This window comes from Dreissena polymorpha, chromosome 3, assembly GCF_020536995.1.
Source record: "Dreissena polymorpha isolate Duluth1 chromosome 3, UMN_Dpol_1.0, whole genome shotgun sequence".
NCBI classification, from domain to species: Eukaryota; Metazoa; Mollusca; class Bivalvia; order Myida; family Dreissenidae; genus Dreissena; species Dreissena polymorpha.
Window position 1 is genome coordinate 146,321,018 of NC_068357.1, and position 27,450 is coordinate 146,348,467.

Consider the following 27,450-nt stretch of genomic DNA (forward strand, 5'->3'; position numbering starts at 1 on the left):
ACAATGATTACTACACATATTTCTAGCTCTTTGCCAGAAGGATGCATATAATATACACTGTTTTGTTGGAGAATATTTTGTCCATGTGCAATACAGGATTGTGATTTTTCTGCATATTTCGCAGGTCCGGTTTTCCCAGGTCATTTCTGAAATTCATGGAAATTAATTTTAAAAAATGGGGAAAGGAGGTGGGTTACATTCAATATTGCGGCATATTTCATACATTACCTGAAAAAGGACTTTTCAACTCTCTGCATATTACACATATTACTAGCTATAGTGGAACTTTGTGAACACTTTGAAAGTCGCATGTTTTTATCGGCATGTCAGAAGGAGCTTTTATAATACAAACATTACAAAAGCTGCTTAGAACAGTTCAGTTTCTTTTGTTCTCCAGTGAGCAACCTACAGGGCCTTTAATGGCCCTCTTGTATATAAATATTGCCTCAAGATACCTGATAGTAAAGTAAGTAAAGAAACGACCTGATAATTAAGTTATGAAACGACACATGCTTTTGAGATAATTTCATTGTTACGTACACAGTATATATAAACAATAACAAAACATAATTCCAGTTTACAATATCTAAGCATAGACAAATATGTAAATATATTACTTTTCAGTATAAAAAAACAAACAAATAGTTATCTATAGTGTAAACAAATTCATTCAGTTAAAGTATTTTATGATAGTTTAACTGTAAAAATTACTGACAACACAATCTGAACAAAACAACTTGTACATGAGTGAACAAAACAAGATATTTCCAACTAAATATCTTGAGCATTACATCGATTTCTTTTTCTTAAAATAGCAATTTATTAGTATGCTGACACTAAGTTATGGACTGGATTGTGAAAATATAATTTAATTATATTAAAAATAAAAATTTGAAAACTTCATTAAAAACACACAAGACTGAAATATAACTGTGTTGACTGTGCTAACCATTTACCACTTAGATAGGTATTTTCATTTGTACTTCCTCAGAAAGTTAAATTTTATTAAAGGCCATTCTTACTAGATCCAAGTTTTAAAGGTTTCAGTTGCAACCCTTAGATAGTGATGAGCAGCAAACAGCATAAAACCTTAACAGACTGTGAGTTACTTGCAGCAGGTTTTATGCTGTTTGCACATAGCCATTTCACTTTGCTTCTGAGTGGTAAAGGGTGAACACAACAATTAATCTAAACCTATTTGCTAGGTTTATGGATTCATTTGGAACATTGTAAGAGATTTCAGATTTTTAACAAATAGTTGTCTATAGACTGACATAAAATTATAACTACAAAATAGATTTTGAAATGACATTATCTTATAAGTAACACTATTTACAAACCAATCAAGAAACTGTGTAATTCTGAGGAAGTTAGGGTTATGAGGGAGAGGAAGCAGAATTGTACAACTACCGGTATATACATTTGGTTACATGAATTTTACAACTTGATTATAAAAATGATTTCTGAAATAAATAAAAATGATTCATGTTTTAAATACCAGGTCAAACAAATGCACAATTTTATTTGAACAGAATGGTTGAGTATGGTTTTGATAGACAATAAGGTTATGGTTTACACAAAATGTATTATATAAAAAATATCTCATATAAATGCACTACATTTATTCCCAGCAATTAGTTGTGAAATTTTTTGTGAACAAGTTAGCTCCTATAAAAATCATAAAATATTTTTGTATAAATAAGGTGACTTCTGTTGAAAACACAAAATATAATTTGGCACATATTACAAAACACATAATACATCTATTTCATCATTTCAACTGGTTGTCTATGAAAAGTTAACAAAACATTGCTAGATATTTCCCAGTTAAGAGTAGGATCTTAAATTCAGCCTAAGAATGTTTACAGAGACTGTGAATCATTTGGCATGTCTTAGTTCTGCCCAATTGGTCATTGTCGACTCGGCACTACTTACATGTACCCTGGGTAAATATGCCAAAAAATGATTAACATGTATTTCATTTCAAAGTCAGAGGCAAGGTGTGTGGCTTTAATCGCAATTGTACAAACAATGATTATTTTAACATTGTATCAAAACTAGTTGCTAACCAAACTATGCAGTTACCATATCTTTTATAAGTAATTGACGCCATATAACACAATAACTTGTTTCACTGAAATTATTCAAGCATGCTTTGTTTTTTTCTGCAGTGATTCTACAAATTTAAAAATTAACTGTTATGTTCAACAATTTTTGATCAAATCTTGTGACAGCTCCAGAGCATGTAAATATTAATGTAAATATGTAAATGTGGTGTACACATTTATGAAGTGATCCTGTCTTCAGAATTGTTAAGGTTTCTACGTGTAAGTGTGAAAAACATTAAAGGAAAAATTGACTCTACTCTGACATAAAAAAAGCACAACAGATTTGCAGATTTTGCAACAGCAAACAAGAGGAAAATCATGGACTTTAACCACTCACCTGAATTCAGATGATAACGGCTGGCAGATTTTTTCCAACGTAAACAAGTTCCCTTACCACCAGGGCTGGACCAATTATGACCACATTGCTAATAATAAATCTGGTAGAGGCCCACTAAATAATGTACACACCATATACCAAAACTCTGGGCCTATAGCAGGTTTCAGGAGATATTTAAAATCGATCTTCAATTAAAGTCTATATAAATCAGGTGACCCCTGGGGTGTAGTCAGTTTTAATCCTGGGGGCATATCTTGAAAAAAACATTTTCTGTGACCACTGCATGTTGCTTCATACCAAATACATAAATATCTATTCTCTCAGCTTTATAAGTTGTGAGAAGAATATTTTTCAAGTACCAGTACTTGCTATATGCATACAAGAAAGGAAACATAATTTCCAGGACAGTGCAAATTTTAATCCCAGGAGCAACTATCTTCTTGGGATTTCTTCAGACCCATTTTCGAAAGCATGCCCATTAAAGAGATGTTGTTTGCTAATTGTTGATGTAAGACACCACATGACAAACATCAGACGACAACAGACAGTCACACACCATTATAGCTGACTGTGAGCCCTTCATTCTCATGTGAGCTTAATACATAATGCTATTATTTAATCAGGTTTTAATAAGGAAAATGATCCAGCAGTTGTGTTAATGAATGATGCAACTGAAATGTACCAGGCATACTTAAATGTATGGTTTTTTATATGCCAACGGGCATTCTAAAACAGTAAATGGTAAGTAAAATTTGAAACAAGTCAAACATTCATTATTGTTGAGAAGAAAGGCTGAGCATAGGAAAATTAACTCGAATAAATGATTTTTTCTTGGAATAAGAAATTTATATAAATAATGGAAACTCCATCAAACAAAAATGTTTTGAGGGCTAAAACTATATCAAGACTGCATTCAATAAAATCAGAATCTATATCAGTTCACAGCACTGACAATGAATAAGCTCAGAATATAACCAATATTGAGAAAACATTAATATTGAACATTCTACCGTAGACAATGTAGGACTGCATACTTTCAGATGTAATACTTGCACAGATGATCACTAATTGAACTTCTTCTTTGTAGCTGTGAAACGAGCCTGGTACTGCAAGATAAGAATATGTACACCTTATATACATGTACCAAATGCGGTGTATGGAAGCAGTCCTACTGTTGTTTGAGTATTTTTGGGCTGATAATATATAAATCTCATTTCTCAAAATAAATTAAGGAGTGTACTTTTCCCATCAATTAAGGTAAGAAAGAACATAAACTTTGAAGCACAAAATATATGTTAATGTGGTTTTGCCCAAAGCTTTATACGGCTTGCTGCTATGGTGCAATTATTCTAATAGTGACATAATGCAACTTGAAGTATCCCATAGAAGATGTATTAAACAAATTCTTAACATCGGTAGGAACACAAACACCGATGTTGCATTGTCATATTTAAACATTGAATCCGAGGAAAAACTGATAGACTTTGAGAAACTGAGTTTTTTGGGCAACTGTGCCGGCTTCCAGTTATATTTTTGGCCAAGAAAGTGTTTATCCATAGACTAGTACGATATTGCTTAGGGTGCGTGAATATGCAAGGGCTGATTCCTGACATCTATAGACTTTTACAGAAGTACAGTTTGATGTCTACCCTAGAAACGTACCTGGAAAGTGGTGTATTTCCCAGAAAGATGTCATGGAAACGGACAATCAAAATCAGTGTTAGAATGGCAAACAGACAAAGACGCTCACAAAATGCAAATGAAATTACATGCCTTGAGGACTCAAAGCTATTTAAAGCTGACAGACCGCTTACCGCCATCGTCATTTTTAAGACTTCACCTTCACTCTCTGTGATAATCCGTAAGTCAACGAAGATTCTAAGTAAGGCGATGTCAAGGAAGTTTGCAAGTAAATGTGCAATTTGTAATAACTTCACCGACAGTACTCTCTGGTTTTGTAAAAAAACGGAATCCAAAAGGAATAATCTTATTGTTGAATTGTACAAAGTGACTGGGCACTGCAAATTTATGCAAATTATGATTCTTTCAGTAATGGCAATGAGTAGACATCTAGTGTGTCTTGCATTAACAGTAACTGAAGATGACCTCTTTAGAAATTTGTTGTACTCAAACGCATATGTGATTTGTTTTAACTTGATTATGATACATTTGCTTGAAATCGACTTTAATGTTTCTTTGTAATGGCATGAAATTGACAGGATAAACTTGTCAATATATTATTGATAACCTAATTTTAGCTTAAATTTTTGTTTTCGTTTAAGGTAAAGTATATAATGTTATCAATAACAGTAAAATAGAGGGGTAATTAAATACTTGATGTTTATTTACCTACTATTTGGTATTAGATAAATAACTTTATATGAGAAAATAGCTTAATAAGTTTACAAATAATACACCAATTACGCTTTCGACTTTGGTATGTGATATTGTAAACTTAACAGGTGAAATTATATCATTAAGTTTTTATTCTGTATATTTATTCATGATGACATGTTTTGTAAATCATGCCACCCTTTCTTTGTTAAACATGCTTTGTGATTATTTGTGATTATTGTATAACTATGTTGTTCGAATCTTCTATATCGGAGGAAATAAAGAATATATAGCTTAAAGATTGGCTGAATTGCAAAATATTCATTCAATTACATTCAAAATGGTGCCATTAGTTGTACTACATAAACTTTAAATGATCACAGAAAAACTTTAGTGTCTTGATTTACTTTTAGACATTCTAGTGAACAAACGACAACAATTGCAACTTACAATCAGACACTGTCATACAGCTGTCATTTGGTAAGTTTTAATTCAACATCTCTTCATATAATGTTACTTTTAAAGCATTTTTCAGGCAATTTGGAAGAGTAAATTGATGTGAAATTGAGAATTGGATTCCAGAAATTATACATTTAAATATAATGAAGTTTAAGCTTCTTTGGTCAAACAAAATTGTTGTGTTGAGGTGACATACTGGGTGGGTATCAGGCCCTTAAATATAAATTTTGGCCAGAATCAGAAGTGAGTATTATTAATAAAGGCAGACATTTAATGACACTTTATGAGTATTAATTATTCATAGGTACACATGTGTGGATCATTGGTCTCCTAAACTTCATGACAATGACATATTATAAGTTTCAATTGTATCCCTTTAGAAATGGGGAAGCAGTTTGCTCAACAAACTTGCAGTTATTTATAAAGACAAACAGACAGACCAAAAGGCAGACTGATATACAAGGTTACTTCTATATACCTCCACCCTGGGGTATAACAACATTGTCCATAACTGTAAGTTGTCCTTACCTCATCATAGCCCTCAAGGTTGTTGAACAGCTTCATATCAAACACGTTCCCCTCAACGGCCAGTAGAGCGATCTTGGACTGCTTCATGATTCGAGGGGTAAGGGCCCTGATCTCCAGGCAGTTCTCCTCTAGACGTAGAACTTTCAACCTCGGCCAGTCTGCTATACAGTCTGGAAGACTGGACATCTGAAAACAGACAGAGTGTAATATACTCAGGACAAGACCAAAACAACTGAGTAGTTGGTTTCCACTAACATCTTACAAAAAAAAATAGAGTAGACAGGGTACCTCAACTTTTTATATGTTTAATTTGATTTGCAGATTAAATCAAATGTAGCAAAAACTGAGCAAAAACTCAACCTAGAATAATAATAAAAAGTTTATGGTCAATCAGAAAGTATGGTCAACAAACAAAATTTCTTTAGGCCTTAGCTTCTGTGGCTTCCTTTGTGAGCAAATAATAATTGTGTTGAAACTTTTCACTTTTCATAAAGGTGTGGTTTTGAAAAACAAAAGGTTATAAGTCATCTAATACTAAAAAGGAAATATAATGTAATTGCTATTTATAATATAAAAACTTTGTGAAGTACAAAATAAGATATTTTGTTCTTCTCCTGTTTTCTTGGAGATTGATTTGAGGAACATATATAATCACAAACAAACTTACAGTACATCTTAGAGTTTAACACCATTCTTACAACAGTTTAACACATACTTTAAATACATTAACAAATTGCCTTAACTGATATGTATTTGCTTATTTGCATTAAATGGCTGTTATAACTTTTATCATTTTGTCATAAGTAAATCTTTCACACCCCAAAGACTCTAAACAAATTTTCAAAAGTGATGCTCATGAAAGAGCTGTTCCCTAAGAAACCTTCAGACAAGTTTAGCATTCCCCTAAAACTTCACTGCGTCATAAAATAGAAAAATGTTACACCCAAAATGGATTTGGTACCAATATTTGGATCAAGTTATAAATTTATACCATTCTTGTCCAGGGCTTTCAATACATTTGGAAAATCAGGAGTCAAATGACCCTGTGCTTGAGATGTGCAGGCATCAAAGGAAATTTTCAGGGGTCAAAATACTGCAGTCCAGTGTTTTTGTTTGTTTGAATATTTGTTCAACGCTCTGCAGATGTTTATAGTATAAATGTAAGAGATTTACCATGCAAAAAACAGAATTGTTTAATATGATATAAAATATATCTTATAGTTAGCTTCCTGAATATATTTGCAAACAAGAAATGGTGCAAGGCAGATGAATTGTTGGAGTCAAGAAGGAGAAAATATCAATTTGCTTGCATAAGCAGGATTTTTCTTCAATTGAAAACAAACTACTCCATAAACAATAAATATTCTTCTTTTAATGAAATTAATGTTGAACACATTCTCTTATCACAAATTCAGCAGTTAACGTTTCTGATAACTAAATTTAAAAAAGTTGTATTATAGTTTTGCTTCAATTAAAAAAACTCATCAACAATCAGAAGTCATACATAAAGCCTTAAAAAGGCTGATTCTCAAAAGTTTTTCGGCGTTAGCTGTATACGGCAGCTTTTCACCTTAGCCTGACCTTTGTAAACGACCAATCAATTCGAATATAAAATTTTCCGCCGGTAGGCCTGAAACTTTTCGCAGTAGAAAACGGTCAATCTACAAACAGATTTCACATTAACATTAATATGTTATTCCATCGACTTTCTATTTTTGGGAAGTGTAGGGACAGGGATACTACAGTTCGTTTAGCAACGGAGTTAATTGCGTATTCAGCATGAAACAATTGTAGCTCTATCTCTCATAATTAGGTTTGAGAGATGGAGCAGTTTCACACTCAATTCTCGACATCAATACAGAGTGCATGTCCCTTTATATTTAGAAGAATGTCAGCGCCAGAGCTTGAAGGCTGTGTTCTCATATTTGGTAATTACTACGATATTGCATTATGTGCACTCAAAAATTTTAGATCATATAAGAATCGTTGTTAAGTAACCTGATATACGCTTTGACGAACATATTACATTGTTTTCTAAATTAACCGTTAAACAAGAAAATGTTTAAAGCTTTAAACAAGCCGTCGTTTCAGCATCAGAATTGTTACCTAACTTTAATGCATTGCATTCCAATCTGCAAGGTATCAAGGTCAGTTTGCGGTCAGTTTCAGAAATCTTTATATAAACGCCGTCTCGTAAACTTTGTGCACTTGAAGTCTGTTTTGATCAGAAAGATACATACTAAATAAAGATATTCGGCGATATTATTGTGGTATGTCAATCATCGATTTTTAATATGTTTTCAACATTTGCATGATAAGGACCAATTTTGATAAAATTAATTAGAAATATTTATCCATTTAGACCAGTTTATTAAGCATGAGCACAATAATTCACTATACCATAATTATGCAATTAAATAAGATTCGAGTATTGCCGGCTGACCTATATGCACTCGTTTATTTTCATGTTTCTTGTGTTTTTCTATTCTGTAAATATAGATATCTGAGTAATAATATCACATAAAGCAAAATAAGCCACGAAATCTGGCGCAACACCCCGTAATTGATTTGCTTGTGATGTAGCTAAGAACTGCACAGAAAAAAAGGCATCCGCTACTTTTTATCTCATAGAGATAACTTTTGATCGTTCATAAACATCGACCACAATCAACGCCGTATATCTTTTTTAAAGATATTTCTTGTTTCTCATATAGTAACTGTTGTTTTAACCAAACTAATTATAAGCAGCGCTTTTTTTTCACAAAGTAATTTAGGTTCACATAAATTAGTCTACAGTTAACATTAAAATTTTTCAGTAAGTGTTAAACTCAGTTACTTTATATTTTCCACTAAGAGGCCTTCCATGGAACACATGAGGCAAATAATTTTTATTGTTGGGTTCCAGGCAATATTATTGTGTTTTTAGATGTGTTGAGTATCACAAACCTTACCTTAAAGCGCAGTCAGACAAACACCAAATCCAATGAAAGCTATTTGACCAAGAATTAAGTTTATGCCTTTGTTATTTACCACAATAAAATGTAATTCTACAAACCTGGTTTTGATTGAGGTTCAACTCAATGGTGTGACAGATTTTTGCAGCATCAGGAATGCATGTTATCTTGTTATGTGAAAGGTCCACTCCATCAAGACTTTTTAAATCACACAATTCCAACGGAAATGTCTTAAATCCATTACCAGAGAGGTTAATAGTCCGAAGATGAGATAAATATGACACAGACGATGGTAGCTGGGACAGATTGTTATTTTCTAACAACAGGGTTTCTAGCTTCTTTAGGTTTCCAATCTCAGAAGGTAGTGCATCTGTCAATATAAAGCAGGATATAAATATAAGACACATGCACACATGTCTGAATATATAATACAGTTCTTAATCGTCATTTTTAATTTGATTACTGATAATTATTTAATAGGAAAAATTAAAACAAAAAAATTTAATAGGAAAACAGTTTAGAGAATGTCTGTTAGGCTTTTTAGGGCAAATTGAGGTTCCACCCGAATGAACTTTTTTGTTCTGCTTAATTTGACGTAGAAAAGTGCTTTCAATTGATGCCTTTTGGAGGGCTTGTTATTGAAAAATTGAAGTAAACTTAAACTTTCTTGAGCCAAGGATGAAATTGTAGAAACAGTAAAATGAAAAGGTAAGTTCTGCATCAATTTCAAAGTTTAGATTGTTTGGTTTAGTTGGTTTAAAAAACAAAGAAAATGAAGATACATGTATTTATCTGCAAATACACGCACATGCTATTCACTACCATGGTAAATAATGGCAGTGTATCAGACAGCAGAAACTGCACAATCAGTCTGATGTTGCTCTAATGAATCTGTGGTGATTATAGTTAAATATACTGGTAAACATCTGATATACTGACAACTAATGAACTTGTTGTACCTTGCCATTAATATCAAACCTGCATGATCTGATTTACTTAGATTATTATTAAAACAATATACATACAAATGTTTATTGACACACATGTAAATATTTTTTATATTTATTTCTCATTGACAATATAATTTATCTTACTTATCCTGTTGCTGCTCAAGTTGACAGTTTTCAATTGCTGGAATGTTCCGATAGCTGACGGCACAAAGTCTATTTTGTTATCCGAAAAGTCCAGTGTCCTTAAAATCTTAGACAGTTTCTGAAGATGTTCTGGAAACTAAAACAGACAGGCATTAAGCTCAATTTCTATCCTTGTATATGTTGGGGTGGTGCGGTGGTCGAGTGGTAACACTCTGGTCTACCATTCCAGAGGTCCCCGGTTCAAATCCCGGCCGGGGCACTGGAAATTTCAGAAATGCTTCAAGTGTTTCCAACCCAACTAGAGATGTACTGGTATGAAACCCAGGTAATTCTCGTGTGTATCGGTGCTATACACTGAGCACGTAAAAGAACCAAGGTATCTATTCGCAAAGAGCTAGGGTATCGCACCCGGATTCCTTGTATCCCAATACTGTCTTCTGCTTGCTGTCTCTTCCGCAAAACCAAAGGACCCCATTGGAAATAAGTGCTTGCACTTTCATGGGTTATCCTTGACCGCAAGGTCAAAATAAATACATACATACATACATACAATAATAATGAAACATATCATTACAGAGAATTTAGATGTATATTATGAAAACACATATACTTGATTAGGTTAAAATAGAGGGATTCGCACCTTCTCATATAAATGTTATTCCAATATATTCCATATTATAATAAAGTCATGTGATGAAAAGAAAGCTGCTGCTATGAAAGTGTTTTTATCAGTCTGAAAACATACAGTTTTTATCAGACTACTGTAAAAATCAAAATGGAGTTACATCTAGTCCAATAAATAAGACTAGAGTTACATCTACATTGTAGACCACTGATTCCTGCTTTGATGATCAAATCAGCTGTACTAACCCTGTGATAAAGAAGTATTTAAATTACAACAATTATTTACCCCCCCCCCCCCCAAACTCTACCAGTTGAAGTAATAAACACAGCCGAATGGATGGCGGAAGGTCACGCCACATTCTAGGACATTTAATGGATATTTTAAGAGGGCATAAACCAGATTTTAGCCACTCAGACCATGATTTTTGTATACATATGAAAAAAGTGTTTGTTGACAAATTGTTAATGTATAACTATTTGTATGTTATTTACAAGTATATCTAGTGAATTCATATTAGTCTAAAACTTGTAAAATTAATCTTGACAGATTTTTCCATGTTTAAAGTTGGCCAACTTAGAGCAGAAGGAGGAGGAACACAAAGGAGCAGGGCAATGCATCCTGATAGTTCGCTCTTAATCTTTCCCACATATGGCAGGCTATCATCAACGAGTAATGAATAATTCTTACTGTAACCTTATTCTTTTACCAGCCATTATTCTGGAAACTAATTCTGAAGCTGTTACAGTTTGACTGGCTTTGTTTTGAGTCTTGCAGACATTCGAGGAGGCAACAGGATGTCTTTGAACAATAAACTAAATCAATGCATTTTTAAAACCTTACATAAAGTAAAATCATGGTTAACTTTAAGACAGTCAAAATATAAGGGAAAAATTGTAAATGATTGAGGTTAATGAAATCATGGAGGTTACAGTTGTAAAAAAATGAATTTAAGGACTTGTTTTCCAAAGCCATTATTGAATTATGTTCATACAGATATATTGACGAATAAATTAAGAATGTTTAAACACAAATATATTAACTTTAAAACTGTGAATTAAATCAAACAATAAGATCTGAATCTAAGTCTATTCATCCGAAATTGTCATATTATCCGAATTTAAAACCTCTTACACAAACCTCTTTTAGACCACTTTTGCTGAGTTGCAGAGTTCCTGTTTTCTCTGCAGTTTCTAAATGTTGTTTAACATGAGAATTACCCATGATTTTTTACTTATAATTGTACATGAGTAATGCACACATTTGCAAATAAAATAATGACAGCTCTATTAATAAATTACAACCGGTGCCCATGTAAACAATCTATCAAAAGAAGTGTCCACATGAGATTGAGTGCTTTTGCAAGGAATGGCCGATGCTATTCAGCTGCAGAAACCGAGACGACACATTCTGCTGACAGGGGTTCCAGGTGAATTGAATTTCCGCTGATATAACAATCCGCATAATGTTCATGCAATGGCAAAAGTGACAAATACAATATTTTTAGAGATGACTGCGGAGGGCCGATATTATGAGAATAAGGGATAATTGAATCCGTCCGGTCCCCAGGCTAAGTTGCAATGATTCAACTCCCAGCTATTGTCACACCGGATCGCTGTTGGCAAGTACTCTCAAAAGCTCAAACATTTAAGAAGAAAACCCACATTTCTTTGCTGAAATATGAAAAGGTATATATTTTATCCTACAGTTTCTTTGTAATAACAAGTTTGATTGTTTGTTCTAATTCTAAATTAATTGACAATGATATATTACCGGGTATTACAATTAGCATTATAAGTTTTTCTTGGGCACTTTGAGCTTTTATGTGTACATACATAGCTCTACTTGAGTGCTGTTAGAGCTACCCAAAGGGTTAGTATCTTGGAGTTGCATTATAATTGCAAATATCCGCATTATTGTTAAACAATGACAAATTATTGCCAATACCATTACTGAATTCTTATAATTTATTTGTCCATGCCATAAAACATATCCCAATGACTCTGAGGTAAATAAAAAGTCTAATAAAATATGATATGGACAGTTAACCAGAGTAGCGTGCCAATGGTGTAGTAAAAACATGTCATGGTGATGAAAAAATATTTATGTGGCTGTGCATGATATAGAAGCTGCTACACCCATAGTTGTAGATAAGCTCTCTACCAACTGATTTAATCGTTCAAGCTTTATAGCTGTAAGTGATTGTCATTCATCTTCTAGACATATATACAAAATAGATGTGCGGGCCATGCACCCTTCCTTAACTTTTTTTTACAGCTGTAAGTTTATGGAGACAATAAAATAGTTTGCAATATATTTTATAGTATAACCCATATTTTTTAAATATAATTTCATCTTTATTTAGCCCTTTTTAGCTCTATTGCCAAAGGCAGAAGAGCTTATGGGATGGCATGGATGTCTGTGTGTGTGTGTGCGTGCGTTAGACTTTTCTTGTTTATCTGATAAAGTCCACAGTTTTCATCCGATTCTTTTCAAACTTGTTCAGTGTCTTTATATTAGTGAGAAATCAAACCCTATTGATTTTCAGGTCGCTGGGTCAAATGTCAAGGTCACAGTGACTCGAAATAGTAAAATGGTTTCCAGATGTTAACTCAAGAATGCTTAAGCCTAGGATCATGAAACTTCATAGGTACATTGATCATGACTGGCTGATGACCCCTATTGATTTTCAGGTCACTAGGTCAAAGGTCAAGGTCACAGTGACTCGAAATAGTAAAATGGTTACTTTTTCTTGTTTATCCAATAAAGTCCACAGTTTTCATTTGATTCTTTTCAAACTTGTTCAGTGTCTTTATATCAATGAAGACTCTAACCCCATTGATTTTCAGGTCACTGGGTCAAAGGTCAAGGTCACAGTGACTTGAAATAGTAAAATGGTTTCCGGATGATAACACAAGAATTCTTCGGCCTAGGATCATGAAACTTCATAGTTAGATTGATCATGACTGGCAGATGACCCCTATTGATTTTCAGGTCACTAGGTCAAAGGTAAAGGTCACATTGACTCGAAACAGTAAAATGGTTTCCGGATGAGAACTCAAGAATGCTTACACCTAGGATCATGAAACTTCATAGGTACATTGAACATAACTGGCATATGAACCCTATCAATTTTCAGGTCAAAGGTCAAGGTCACAGTGACTCAAAACAGTAAAATGGTTTCCGGATGATAACTCAAGAATAATAAGGCCTAGGATCATAAAACTTTATAGGTACATTGATCATGACTGGCAGATGACCCCTATTGATTTTCAGGTCACTAGGTCAAAGGTCAAGGTCACAGTGACAATTATATATTCACACAATGCTGCCACTACAACTGACAGCCCATATGGAGCATGTTTTACAAACAGCCCTTGTTTAAAAAGAGCAATATCAAAGCATAAAGTCCAGAATGACTTCCCCTTGAATATGAGAAAATTTTGAAATCCCGCTTGTTTACGCAATTAATTCCACAGTTTTCATCCAATTATTTCCAAATTTGCACAGTATCTTTATATCAATGAGGACAAGAACCCTATTGAATATGAGCAGTATCGGAGAAATAAGTACACAATAATCTCCCCTTGAATTTCAGAAAATTCTCCTTGTTTGCGCGATTAAGTACACAGTTTCCATCTTATTCTTTCCAAACTTGCAAAGTGTTTATAGCAGTAGAGCGATTCAGGCCCTCATGGGTCTCTTGTTATGCTTAGGGATTGGCAAGACAACTGTTTGCAAGAAGGTTTGCGATAAGCTGGAGAGTCTGAACTTTGAGTGCCAGGGATTCTATACAGAGGAGGTTCGGGAGGACGGCCAGCGGGTGGGCTTTGATGTCGTCACGCTTGATGGAGGCAGGGCCCCACTAGCTAGAGTTGTTGACAGGTACAAGACAGCAATCAGTTGTTCAAAATGTTGTAGTAATTCTTTACCCCTAAGATACGTATTATGACACATTTGTAGTCCTTAAGAAAATTAAATTTTATTAAAGACCTTTCTTACTAAATTCAAGTTTTAAAGGCTTCTTTTCCAACCCTTAGTTACGCTCATTGGGTCATTGTCAACCTGAAATGGCTTACAAGTCACCCGGGGTGACTGGTGACTTGAAGCCGATTCTTGTCACCCTAGGTTGACTTCAAGCCGATTCATGTCACCCTGGGGTGACTTCAAGCTGACTGGGTGACTAGAATTGGCTTGAAGTCAACCTAGGGTGACAAGAATCAGCTTCTAGTCACCCCCGGGTAACTTCAAGCCATTTTATGTCGACAATGACACAATGCGCTACCGGGGGTGACTAGAAGCCGATTCTTGTCACCCCAGGTTGACTTCAAGCCGATTCATGTCACCCTGGGGTGACTTTAAGTCAACCGGGTAACTAGAATCAGCTTGAGGTGACTTCATCATCCCCAGGTGACTTCAAGCTATTTCAGGTTGTCAATGACCCAATGAGCTTATAGCCTTAGTTACTGATGAGAAGCAAACAGCATAAAACCTGAACAGACTGCTAGTTACTCACAGGCTGTTCTTGTTTTATGCTGGTTCTAAAAGCCATTTTCACTTTGCTTCTTATGGGGGAAAGGATTAAATTAACCATGGTTATGAGCCATGGTTAATGTTTAAGGAAACATGTTTTTTTACTTTCGGAAATTTTGCTTTAAAGACTATAATCTGTTGAACCTATTAATACTTTGTGCAGAATTTTTCCAGTTATAAACTTACTTAAATTGATCAAATCATACTTACAATTAATGCTCCCAATACAATATTGGACCAATCAAAGTTAATGATTGATTGACCAATACCATTCTGTTCATAGAGGTGTTCATCACTTCCTTAATGTGTTATTGGATAAGCGATAGGTTCGGGTACAATATGGCTAGTAAAAGATGCCATTTTTTTAGATGCTATCAGACAAATTAAAAAAAAAATCTCAAAAATGTTTTTGGACTTTAAATTACTTTAAACACTAGAAATGGCGCGGCAGAGGCGGATGCGTATCCCCACGCCGCATGTTTGACTCAGGGGCGCCCCAGGGTTGGTAATGGAGCCATGCATAGTTGAGATTGACCGTATTGTCATAAGAGATGTTCAGTATAAATTTGAAGTAATTTGGTGTTGAAATGAAGAAGTTAATGTAAAATAACTTAAAAAATGAGTGAAAATCTATACCCTAATTTCTCCTCCTCATCCTGCTCTCCTAACAAATCTAATAATGAAATGACTACACTGTAGTCAATAATGTACATGTCATCCTAATTGGAATGACTTATGAGATGGCTGAACATGCTCTCTTATAGCCAATCTTCTCGCTTCTATTTTGGAAAAGTTATGTTTTGAGGTTAAATGGTTGACTTAATAGTAGCGTCTCAGAAATTTTCTATCGCAATCTTGTACACAACAATGAATATGTTGAATTTCATGTCTGTCTTTGATGTGCCTGTTCAAAGTCCATCTTGCTTTAAATTGTTTCTCACATTTTTCTCACTTGAACATTTTGACAGATGTTCAGTAATGAGTCTAAAATTGTAATTGAACAAAGTGAAAGTTTCAGCCCTGTTATAGATTCTTGAGGCTCTATTCCATGAGTTTCTCATGCTTTTTATGCTTGACTGCATTCTATCTCTTCTGTCATATACAGGTGTTCCTTTGCGCCAATATTTTATAATCCCTTGTATAAACATTAGATGGATGAGCTAAACCATTTCACAGATGAGTTAACACAAACAATTGAATACTAAATACATCTCTGCGCCACTACTGTGTAACTCTATGCACCACTTTGATTTATTTTTTATTTTTTATATTATTTGGCAGGTTATTTACTTACCTCCCTTTAAAGCTTATTTCTTCCCTTGGATTTGTTTTTTTAACCTTTGACCTTAAGGATGACCATAACCTTTAGCCACTCAAAATGTGCAGCTCCATGAGATACACATGCATGCCAATTATCAAGTCGCTATCTTCAATATTTCAAAAGTTATGGCCAATGCACCATACCGGAGGCATACAAATAAGTGAAAATCTCTGACCTGGCCCCACCCAAACCCCCATAACTTTTGACCTAGGGGTCAGATCAAAATTCGAAATAGTGCAGGGTTGCACATATGCTAATAGCTACCATGAGTGTAAGTTTCAAGGTTCTAGTGCTTATAGTGTAGGAGGAGATAGTGGCCAGGATGGACAGACAGACAGACGGACAGACAGACGGACGGTGGAGATAACCACAATATCCCCACGCTTTTCAAAAAGCCTGGGGATAATATCAACCACAGAAACAAGTTTTAATGTGTTGGTGATAGTTCACCATGTGACATGTGGACAGTTTGCATACTTAGATTTCTGACTGATATTTATTTTTGTTTTACCAAATATTATCAATAAAGTTCTGTTTGATATGCCAATCTGAGTTGCATTTTACAGAAAACAGTTTAGAATTAGTTGACATTAAAATGGTTCAGGTCTGGTATGATTTCTGGTAAAATATAATGTATCAAACTAAATGTTTGCAATTAAAAGAAAACTTTTGTGTATCATAGATATTAACTTGTTTAATTTAATTTGCTTGAATATGGCTCATTGCTATACAAAAAATCATTATTTATAAAAAAATAGGTGAGCACACTTGCAAACTACCGTTGTTGTGAAGTTAAGTTATACAAGTTCAAACAAAGTACTTTCAATAATTGATCCGTAAACTTTGTTGTGACCAGTAACATTTTATAGTTTGTAATTTTTTGTATAGTATATAGGATGCACCGTGTGATTTTCTATTAATGTGATTTGTGTTTTTTGTCACACTAGAGATAATCCAGTGGCAGGTAGAAGTTACATGGTGGGAAGGTACAATGTACTGCTCCAATCGTTTGAACAGCTGGCCCTGCCATCACTTGCAATCAAGGTGGGTATTTATGTAAATATCTAGAGCAAACATCAGGTTGCAGCTCCTTGTTGCTTACCTATCGGCTATCCTTTTAGACTGAACGCACTAAGTGAGGAAGTGTTGGGAAGTTTATTACATGTTTTGTGACCAGTCTTTGTCCGTCGTCTGTCCGTCCACATTTGTTTGTAAACACTCTAGAGGCCACATTGATAGTCCGATCTTCATGAAACTAGGTCAGAAGATTTGTCCCAATGATTTCTCGATCAAGTTCGAAACTGTGTTATGCTGGGTCAAAAACTAGGTAAAAAAAAAAGAAAAACCTTGTAAACACTGTAGAAGTCACATTTCATGCCCAATCTTCATGTAACTGTGTCAAAATGTTTGCCTTAATAATATGTTGGTTGAGTTCAAAAGTGGTTCTGGTCCGTTGAAAAACATGACCACCAGTGGGCGGGGCAGTTTTCCTTATTTGGCTATAGAGAAACCTTGTAAACACTCTAGAAGTCACAATTTTTGTCCAATCATCATGAAAGTTGGTCAAAGCATTGGTTTTATTGATATCGTGGACGAGTTCGAAAATGGTCCAGATCGGTGAAAAAACATGGCGGCCAGTAGGCGGGGCATTTTTCTCTATATGTATATAGTGAAAACATGTGAACACTCTAGTAGTCACATTTTTGGCCCAGTTTTCATGAAATTTGGTCAAAATGTTTGTCTTTATGATAATATATTGGTTGAGTTCGAAAGTGTTTTTGGTCCGATGAAAAACATGGCCGCCAGAGGACGGGGCAGTTTTCCTTATTTGGCTATAGAGAAACCTTGTAAACACTAGAAGTCACAATTTTCGCCCAATCATCATGAAAGTTGGTCAAAACATTGGTTTTATTGATATCTCTGATGAGTTTGAAAATGGTCCAGATCGGTGAAAAAACATGGCCTCCAGTGGGCGAGGCATTTTTCTCTATATGTATATAGTGAAAACTCTAGAAGTCACATTTTTGGCCCAATTTTCATGAAATTTGGTCAGAACATTTATTCGTTGATACAATAGTTGAGTTCGAAAATGGTTACGTTCAGTTGAATAACATGGCTGCCGGGGGGGGGGGCAGTTTTCTTATATTTATATAGTAAAAAAAGCATGTGAACACTCTAGAACTCACATTATTTGCCCAATCATCATGAAACTTGGTGAAAAGATGAGTTTGCAAATGGTCCCAATTGGTAAAAAAACATGGCCGCCAGGGGAGTGGGGCAGTTTTCCTTACGTGACTAGAGAGAAACCTTGTGATCGAACACTTTAAAAGTCACATTTTTTGCCTAATCATTGTGAAACTTAGTAAATACATTGGTTTTATTGATTTCTCGAACAAGTTGGAAAATGGCTCAGATTGGTGAAACACACTTTTTAGCTCACCTGATTGCTCAGGTGAGGTTTTAGGATTGGTTTTTGTCCACCGTCCGTAAACACTCTAGCATTCACATCTCTCAAGCATTCTTTATCAAAGTTGCTGAAAGATCTCCGTCAAGTTTGTTAATGAGCAAAATCAATTAATTAATGCCATAATTATTGCCCTTAGATTGTTCAAATTTTCATTATATTATACAAAATCCTTGTTAACACTCTAGAGGTCACAATTTTGTTTCAGATTGTATGATTCTTGGTCATAATATTTATTTTTGTAAGCAAATTTTGATGTTTGGTAAGGGGGGTCAACTTAAAATATAGGTAACAAGGTCAAATCTTACAAAAACAAAAACACTCCATACGCCAGTGTTTTGGTTCAATGATGATGAAACTTGACAAGGATGTTTGTCTGGACAATATCTAGGTAAAGTTTGACATTTGGTAAAGATTGAATAAACCGACTCCTCTCCGGTGAGCGAACTAGGGCCATCTTGGCCCTCTTGTTTGCACAAAAATACTGGCGAATGAAAATACTATGCTTATTAACATCACTAAAAGGTTTTCTACTAATAAATCCTTGAATAACACAAATAATAGGGATGCCATTGGACCAGTGGTACTTTCAATTATGGACCATTAGCGATTCTTGCTCTCTGACCTATTGTAAGAATGCATGAAGTGTTTGCTAGTTTACTCTCCTTTACAGTAAACCAAAAATCTGTTCCATATTTCTAAATCTCTTGCACAACGGTTTCATTCCATATTTTATGGTGAGAACAACTTTGCTTGCTGATTGGTATTCTTTGAGCATTAGATTATCTTAAAGAAACACATGTCTGTTTGGAGTTTCTTGTTTGCAGATTGCAAAGTTGTCCGTTGGGAAGTTTTCACTGCATTGAAATTTCCTTCTTCTTATTTAAAGATATTTTCTTCACCAATATTAATTATAGAAATGATGGAAGAACCATAACTTCATATAAAAGAAGAGCTTTATGTTTATGTATTTAAATTAGTGTAAGCATCCACCAATTCTTGTGGTGTCAGTTTAGTACCGCACTAAGCTGTTTAGAGTAATGCGTACATGCATGCATGGCAAAACATGGAAATGGTACAAATAAACATTTTTTTGACTGGCATCTACTAACATTCAATGTTGTATTGTCCTGCATTGAAATGGCAATAGGCAACTTGCTTTAAATAAAGGACCAGTGATTGGTACTTGAATTTCTCTGTCCGTATTTTTAAAGTATCATTGTGCCTTCCTTTTTTTTATAGATTTATTTGTTTTTCACATGGTTGTGGTTCTTCTAGTTGGGATGAAATAGGCAAGGATCATTGTTGAAGTGCATTTTTTGAAATAAATTTCTGAGTAAATAGCTAACCTTTTGAATGCCCCTACAAAAGACTAATAATTACCTGTTAAAATGAATATCTGTTAAGACATGTGTTACTCTTACGAAAAATAGAGTATGGTTTCCAATTGCAATAAACATCTTTTAGTGTTGCTTTAATTATCATTATTATCTTTGCAGCCATCTGAAGCCACTCGTGTGATTGTCATTGATGAAATTGGCAAGATGGAGTTGTTCAGTAAGATTTTCATGCAGACTGTCAAGGAGCTGCTCCAGCACCCCAAGACGACGGTGTTTGCCACCATACCGGTGAAGGCTAATCAATTTGTGGAGGATGTATGCCACCGTGATGATGTCATTATTTATACAGTAAGTATACTATGGTGTTTGCCACCATACCGGTGAAGGCATATCCCCATTTGTGGAGGATATATGCCACAGAGACGATGTCATAATTTACACAGTAAGTATACAATGGTGTTTACCACCATACCGGTGAAGGCTAATCAATTTGTGGAGGATATATGCCACAGAGACGATGTCATAATTTACACAGTAAGTATACAATGGTGTTTGCCACCATACCGGTGAAGGCTAATCAATTTGTGGAGGATATATGCCACAGAGATGATGTCATTATTTACACAGTAAGTATACAATGGTGTTTGCCACCATACCGGTGAAGGCTAATCAATTTGTGGAAGATAAATGCCACAGAGATGATGTCATTATTTACACAGTAAGTATACTTTGGTGTTTGCCACCATACCGGTGAAGGCATATCCCCATTTGTGGAGGATGTATGCCACAGAGATGATGTCATTATTTACACAGTAAGTATACTATGGTGTTTGCCACCATACCCGTGAAGGCTTATCCATTTGTGGAGGATATATGCCACAGAGATGATGTCATTATTAACACAGTAAGTATACTATGGTGTTTGCCACCATACCCGTGAAGGCTTATCCATTTGTGGAGGATATATGCCACAGAGATGATGTCATTTTTTACACAGTAAGTATACAATGGTGTTTGCCACCATACCGGTGAAGGCTGATCAATTTGTGGAGGATATATGCCACTGTGATGATGTCATTATTTATACAGTAAGTATACTATGGTGTTTGCCACCATACCGGTGAAGGCATATCCCCATTTGTGGAGGATATATGCCACAGAGACGATGTCATAATTTACACAGTAAGTATACAATGGTGTTTGCCACCATACCGGTGAAGGCTAATCAATTTGTGGCGGATATATGCCACAAAGATGATGTCATTATTTACACAGTAAGTATACAATGGTGTTTACCACCATACCAGTGAAGGCTTATCAATTTGTGGAGGATGTATGCCACCGTGATGATGTCATTATTTACACAGTAAGTATACTATGGTGTTTGCCACCATACCGGTGAAGGCTAATCAATTTGTGGAGGATGTATGCCACCGTGATGATGTCATTATTTACACAGTAAGTATACTATGGTGTTTGCCACCATACATGTGAGGCTATTCAATTTGTGGAAGATAAATGCCACAGAGATGATGTCATTATTTACACAGTAAGTATACTATAGTGTTTGCCACCATACCGGTGAAGGCTAATCAATTTGTGGAGGATATATGCCACAGAGATGATGTCATTATTTATACAGTAAGTATACTATGGTGTTTGCCACCATACCGGTGAAGGCTAATCAATTTGTGGAGGATATATGCCACAGAGATGATGTCATTATTTACACAGTAAGTATACAATGGTGTTTGCCACCATACCGGTGAAGGCTAATCAATTTGTGGAGGATATATGCCACAGAGATGATGTCATAATTTACACAGTAAGTATACAATGGTGTTTGCCACCATACCGGTGAAGGCTAATCCATTTGTGGAGGATATATGCCACAGAGATGATGTCATAATTTACACAGTAAGTATACTATGGTGTTTGCCACCATACCGGTGAAGGCTAATCCATTTGTGGAGGATATATGCCACAGAGATGATGTCATTATTTACACAGTAAGTATACAATGGTGTTTGCCACCATACCGGTGAAGGCTAATCAATTTGTGGAGGATATATGCCACAGAGATGATGTCATTATTTACACAGTAAGTATACAATGGTGTTTGCCACCATACCGGTGAAGGCTAATCAATTTGTGGAGGATATATGCCACAGAGATGATGTCATTATTTACACAGTGAGTATACAATGGTGTTTGCCACGATACCAGTGAAGGCTAATCGATTTGTGGAGGATATATGCCACCGAGATGATGTCATTATTTACATAGTAAGTATACTATGGTGTTTGCCACCATACCGGTGAAGGCTAATCAATTTGTGGAGGATATATGCCACAGAGACGATGTCATAATTTACACAGTAAGTATACAATGGTGTTTGCCACCATACCGGTGAAGGCTAATCAATTTGTGGAGGGTATATGCCACAGAGATGATGTCATTATTTACACAGTAAGTATACAATGGTGTTTGCCACCATACCGGTGAAGGCTAATCAATTTGTGGAGGATATATGCCACAGAGACGATGTCATAATTTACACAGTAAGTATACTTTGGTGTTTGCCACCATACCGGTGAAGGCTAATCAATTTGTGGAGGATATATGCCACCGTGATGATGTCATTTTTTATACAGTAAGTATACTATGGTGTTTGCCACCATACCGGTGAAGGCTTATCAATTTGTGGAGGATGTATGCCACCGTGATGATGTCATTATTTATACAGTAAGTATACTATGGTGTTTGCCACCATACCGGTGAAGGCTAATCAATTTGTGGAGGATATATGCCACAGAGATGATGTCATTTTTTACACAGTAAGTATACAATGGTGTTTGCCACCATACCGGTGAAGGCTAATCAATTTGTGGAGGATATATGCCACAGAGATGATGTCATTATTTACACAGTAAGTATACAATGGTGTTTGCCACCATACCGGTGAAGGCTAATCAATTTGTGGAAGATAAATGCCACTGTGATGATGTCATTATTTATACAGTAAGTATACTATTGTGTTTGCCACCATACCGGTGAAGGCATATCCCCATTTGTGGAGGATATATGCCACAGAGACGATGTCATAATTTACACAGTAAGTATACAATAGTGTTTGCCACCATACCGGTGAAGGCTAATCAATTTGTGGCGGATATATGCCACAGAGATGATGTCATTATTTACACAGTAAGTATACAATGGTGTTTACCACCATACCAGTGAAGGCTTATCAATTTGTGGAGGATGTATGCCACCGTGATGATGTCATTATTTACACAGTAAGTATACTATGGTGTTTGCCACCATACCAGTGAAGGCTTATCAATTTGTGGAGGATGTATGCCACCGTGATGATGTCATTATTTACACAGTAAGTATACTATGGTGTTTGCCACCATACCGGTGAAGGCTAATCAATTTGTGGAGGATATATGCCACAGAGACGATGTCATAATTTACACAGTAAGTATACTATGGTGTTTGCCACCATACCCGTGAAGGCTTATCCATTTGTGGAGGATATATGCCACAGAGATGATGTCATTATTAACACAGTAAGTATACAATGGTGTTTGCCACCATACCAGTGAAGGCTAATCCATTTGCAGAAGAAATATGCCACAGAGATGATGTCATTATTTACACAGTAAGTATACTATGGTGTTTGCCACCATACCCGTGAAGGCTAATCCATTTGTGGAAGATAAATGCCACAGAGATGATGTCATTATTTACACAGTAAGTATACTATGGTGTTTGCCACCATACCGGTGAAGGCTAATCAATTTGTGGAGGATATATGCCACCGTGATGATGTCATTATTTACACAGTAAGTATACTATTGTGTTTGCCACCATACCGGTGAAGGCTAATCCATTTGTGGAGGATATATGCCACCGAGATGATGTCATTATTTACATAGTAAGTATACTATGGTGTTTGCCACCATACCGGTGAAGGCTAATCAATTTGTGGAGGATATATGCCACCGAGATGATGTCATTATTTACACAGTAAGTATACAATGGTGTTTGCCACCATACCGGTGAAGGCTAATCCATTTGTGGAAGATAAATGCCACAGAGATGATGTCATAATTTACACAGTAAGTATACAATGGTGTTTGCCACCATACCGGTGAAGGCTAATCAATTTGTGGAGGATATATGCCACCAAGATGATGTCATTATTTACACAGTGAGTATACAATGGTGTTTGCCACGATACCAGTGAAGGCTAATCGATTTGTGGAGGATATATGCCACCGAGATGATGTCATTATTTACATAGTAAGTATACTATGGTGTTTGCCACCATACCGGTGAAGGCTAATCCATTTGTGGAGGATATATGCCACCGAGATGATGTCATTATTTACACAGTATGTATACTATGGTGTTTGCCACCATACCGGTGAAGGCTAATCCATTTGTGGAGGATATATGCCACCAAGATGATGTCATTATTTACACAGTAAGAATTCAAGTCCTGTTGCCATGACTCAGAAATGGTGTTTTTAAGATGGTTTAGAGTTGAAACATTGGTTCGGATTACTTTGGTACAATATGACCTCTAACTGCTGTTTATCATTGTCAATAGGTTAAATCATTGAACTAACAGTTAACAGTCTAGTCATGAATAAAGCTTATGTTACATGGGAGACAAACCTTATTCATATAGGATTGACTCAGTTACTGCTCTTTGCAACAGTATTTATGATAGTTCACTTTGTGTTTTATTTTTATTCGCATTTCGATGATAGTTTGCCATCTTTTTAAAAAAGCGGGCATTATGCAGTTGCACCATAAGTCTGCCCATGTGTGCAAAATTTAATTTATCACATGCCATACCCTGTTTCCCATGTAATATAACCATTACAAATACTTTTATCTTACACATTTATGTAATATACCTTTTAAGCGTTTTCATTTGCTTATTTTCGTTCGATTGACAAATCGCATTTTGTAATTGTGCTAAAATGACGTTGCAACGTCAAATTACGTCACGAAATGTAAACAACATTCGGGATTTATCATTATGTTTGCGTGAATATTTATTTAATTTGCTAATTAAAAAGCATGCGATAAAAAAGATCTGACACTCGTTGTCATTTCATACCTTATTTTATTAAACTCGTCCAGGAAATTCTTTAGTAAGCTCGCCAAAGGCTCGCTTTCTAACAAAATTCCTGAACTCGTTTAATAAAATATGGTATGATATGACAACTCGTGACTGATCCTATATATCTCAGCCATAGCTTTGCCATGGAGGATTTTGAAATTGCTTCGCACTTATGTCCAACATTATATGATGACATGTTACTTAAATCACCATTCTTTCTACCTCAAAGGTCAAAGTTACATGTAACATTTAAGGTCAAGGTCACATTTAGAAGTCAAATTTATTCGTAAAGAAGCTTCAAAATTCCTGTCTCAGCTATAACATTGGCACATTTTGATTGATTTAAAAAACGACTTGTGGCCTGTTACACTTGTCTCCCTTCCAAAATGCTCAAGGTCTCACTTCAAAGCTAAAATACCATATTGTTCCATTACTCAGTTCATACCTCTATCTGGTCAAGTCGTTAATAATGTTGTCCGTGAAGTCAGGTTAGCACTGAAGGGCCATCATGGCACTCTTGTTTTATTGTACAGGCATGTATATTGTCATGTTTTGTATTGTCTGTATATTAAATAATGAACCTTTCTGGTGTGTGTTGAAGGTGTCGAAAGAAAATCGCTTCAGAATGATCAATGAAGTCGCTGATGCCGTGAAAGACTCTTTGGAATATTTTGGAACGTGATGCCACACAGCTGTGCACACATATATTTGTTGTTTTAGAAAATGTCATATGTAACTTGTTATTTGATTATGCATACAAAAGAGCTATGCATTTAAAGTATTTACCGTTGCAGTTATGACTCCACATAACAGAGATGACTCGTTTTTGATCAGATTATTAAACTATGCAATTTGGAGAATACATATAGACATGTTGATAATATTCTGCTTTTGTAATAGAGACAAAACCAGGCAGAACATATTTTGTATGGATGATATTGCAAATATACAAGTGTACTATACTAATATTACTATTGTAGTTTGGAGCTTACATGATAAAAAATAACATAAAATGTCAGTACATAAAGAAGCATGTTAGTGTTAAGAATATGTGCCTTGACGCATATGCAGGGGGGAGGGGGCGCATGCGTTGAATGGATTAAGTGATGTTATATGGAACTGACTTACCGGTACACAATTGCGTACTGTTCCTGATTATCGTGAATGAGCCGCGGATATTTTCGGTAAGCCACATTATATTGGTATGTCTTTTAAATGAATACGACCCTACGGTTCTACGGAGTTTGTGCTTCCCTCGTTTTTGTTTGTTTCAACATCTAGACGTCGGAATAAAAAAAATGAAGGAACACCGTCCACAAATTTTTCTTGTACTAAAGTTACGTTCGAGTAATTTGATGTACATGTACTTATTCATCATTTTCTCTTATAATGCACAGTATTTGCACAAGTAGATTGTAAATTTAAAAAAAATCACGATTATTGTATTTTCCCGACGCGAAGGGTTTTAATGTACCGTTCGCTTTCTAGAGCGGTACAAACTTAGAAACGCCTTCTTCTTTAATCTTGGCATCCGCGACGCCTGGAAATATTAATCACTGTATTTGGTTATGTAAGCATCATTCTCCATTTTAGGCACATTCAAACATAAGTATGCTTACATGTGTTAAACAAAGAGGTGAGAGTTAGAGTATGTAAAAATACCGTCTAATGCCTTATTTTTCGCACACCAAATGTTAGCGTTTAGAATGTGATAAATATATATACTTCTAAACATAAATAATCTAAAAAGTAATAAAATGATTAAATATATTTTAATGTAAACATGCGCGACAACTGTTTATTAAACGAGAAAATCATAGTCGTACATCCCAAATCTTGAAAGTCCAGAAATTTAACAACAAATTTGCGGTTTCCCCTCAATAACTTGTAAATTCCGACGTCTACGATCTTGAAATAAAAAAAAACCGAGGGAAGAAAAAACACACCTTAGAGTTGTTTTAGAGGAATATAAATATTAACCGTAGAAATATAAATAAAAATAAACGGGTGAAAATATTCCCTGTTTACTCACGAACAAATACGAAAAGGACGCCATTTTGTAAGTCGGTTCCATTTAACCTCGCTTACACGCAGTCGGCTTTATTCTATGTACCCCCATGCATATGCCAGACGCAACAAAAATGAATATTTTGAAAACAGGAACCTTTGTTATTAAGAAACCAAATGCAAGAAATAAATGATTTTAAAACATT

At 35.2% G+C, this 27,450-nt stretch overlaps 2 protein-coding genes across 3 annotated transcripts; one reads left to right on the top strand and one right to left on the bottom strand.

Moving 5' to 3' along the window:
- Window positions 1–515: 515 nt before the first annotated feature.
- Window positions 516–11,723, bottom strand: LOC127871856 (leucine-rich repeat-containing protein 57-like). The gene is made up of 5 exons (XM_052415115.1): window positions 11,577–11,723; window positions 9,815–9,950; window positions 8,822–9,090; window positions 5,767–5,952; window positions 516–3,551 (listed from the first exon to the last, which is right to left on the bottom strand). Exons 1-5 carry the CDS (start codon window positions 11,658–11,660, stop codon window positions 3,510–3,512), a joined length of 717 nt encoding a protein of 238 aa, XP_052271075.1. The 5' UTR covers window positions 11,661–11,723; the 3' UTR covers window positions 516–3,509.
- LOC127871860 (cancer-related nucleoside-triphosphatase-like) lies at window positions 11,721–27,450 on the top strand. Of its 2 annotated transcripts, XM_052415122.1 has the most exons (6): window positions 11,721–11,865; window positions 14,153–14,321; window positions 17,238–17,334; window positions 20,254–20,388; window positions 24,076–24,129; window positions 25,839–27,450. In XM_052415122.1, the coding sequence occupies exons 1-6, from the start codon at window positions 11,805–11,807 to the stop codon at window positions 25,917–25,919; spliced, it is 597 nt and encodes a 198-aa protein (XP_052271082.1). In that variant the 5' UTR covers window positions 11,721–11,804; the 3' UTR covers window positions 25,920–27,450. The 2 variants fall into 2 exon arrangements, with proteins under 2 accessions (XP_052271082.1, XP_052271081.1); XM_052415121.1 differs by lacking the exon at window positions 24,076–24,129 and having other exon boundaries at window positions 20,254–20,442.

What these genes read in the sequence shown, in the direction of transcription:
- LOC127871856 (XM_052415115.1), bottom strand. Translation starts at nt 11,660, where the DNA reads ATGGGTAATTCTCATGTTAAACAACATTTAGAAACTGCAGAGAAAACA. An exon ending in CTTGAGCAGCAACAGGATAA is followed by an intron (nt 9,091 to 9,814) that starts GTAAGATAAATT and finishes TTATATTGACAG; the next exon opens with ATGCACTACCTTCTGAGATT. An exon ending in TGAACCTCAATCAAAACCAG is followed by an intron (nt 5,953 to 8,821) that starts GTTTGTAGAATT and finishes GTCTGTTTTCAG; the next exon opens with ATGTCCAGTCTTCCAGACTG.
- LOC127871860 (XM_052415121.1), top strand. Translation starts at nt 11,805, where the DNA reads ATGGCCGATGCTATTCAGCTGCAGAAACCGAGACGACACATTCTGCTG. An exon ending in TGCCATCACTTGCAATCAAG is followed by an intron (nt 17,335 to 20,253) that starts GTGGGTATTTAT and finishes TTATCTTTGCAG; the next exon opens with CCATCTGAAGCCACTCGTGT. An exon ending in ATGATGTCATTATTTATACA is followed by an intron (nt 20,443 to 25,838) that starts GTAAGTATACTA and finishes TGTGTGTTGAAG; the next exon opens with GTGTCGAAAGAAAATCGCTT.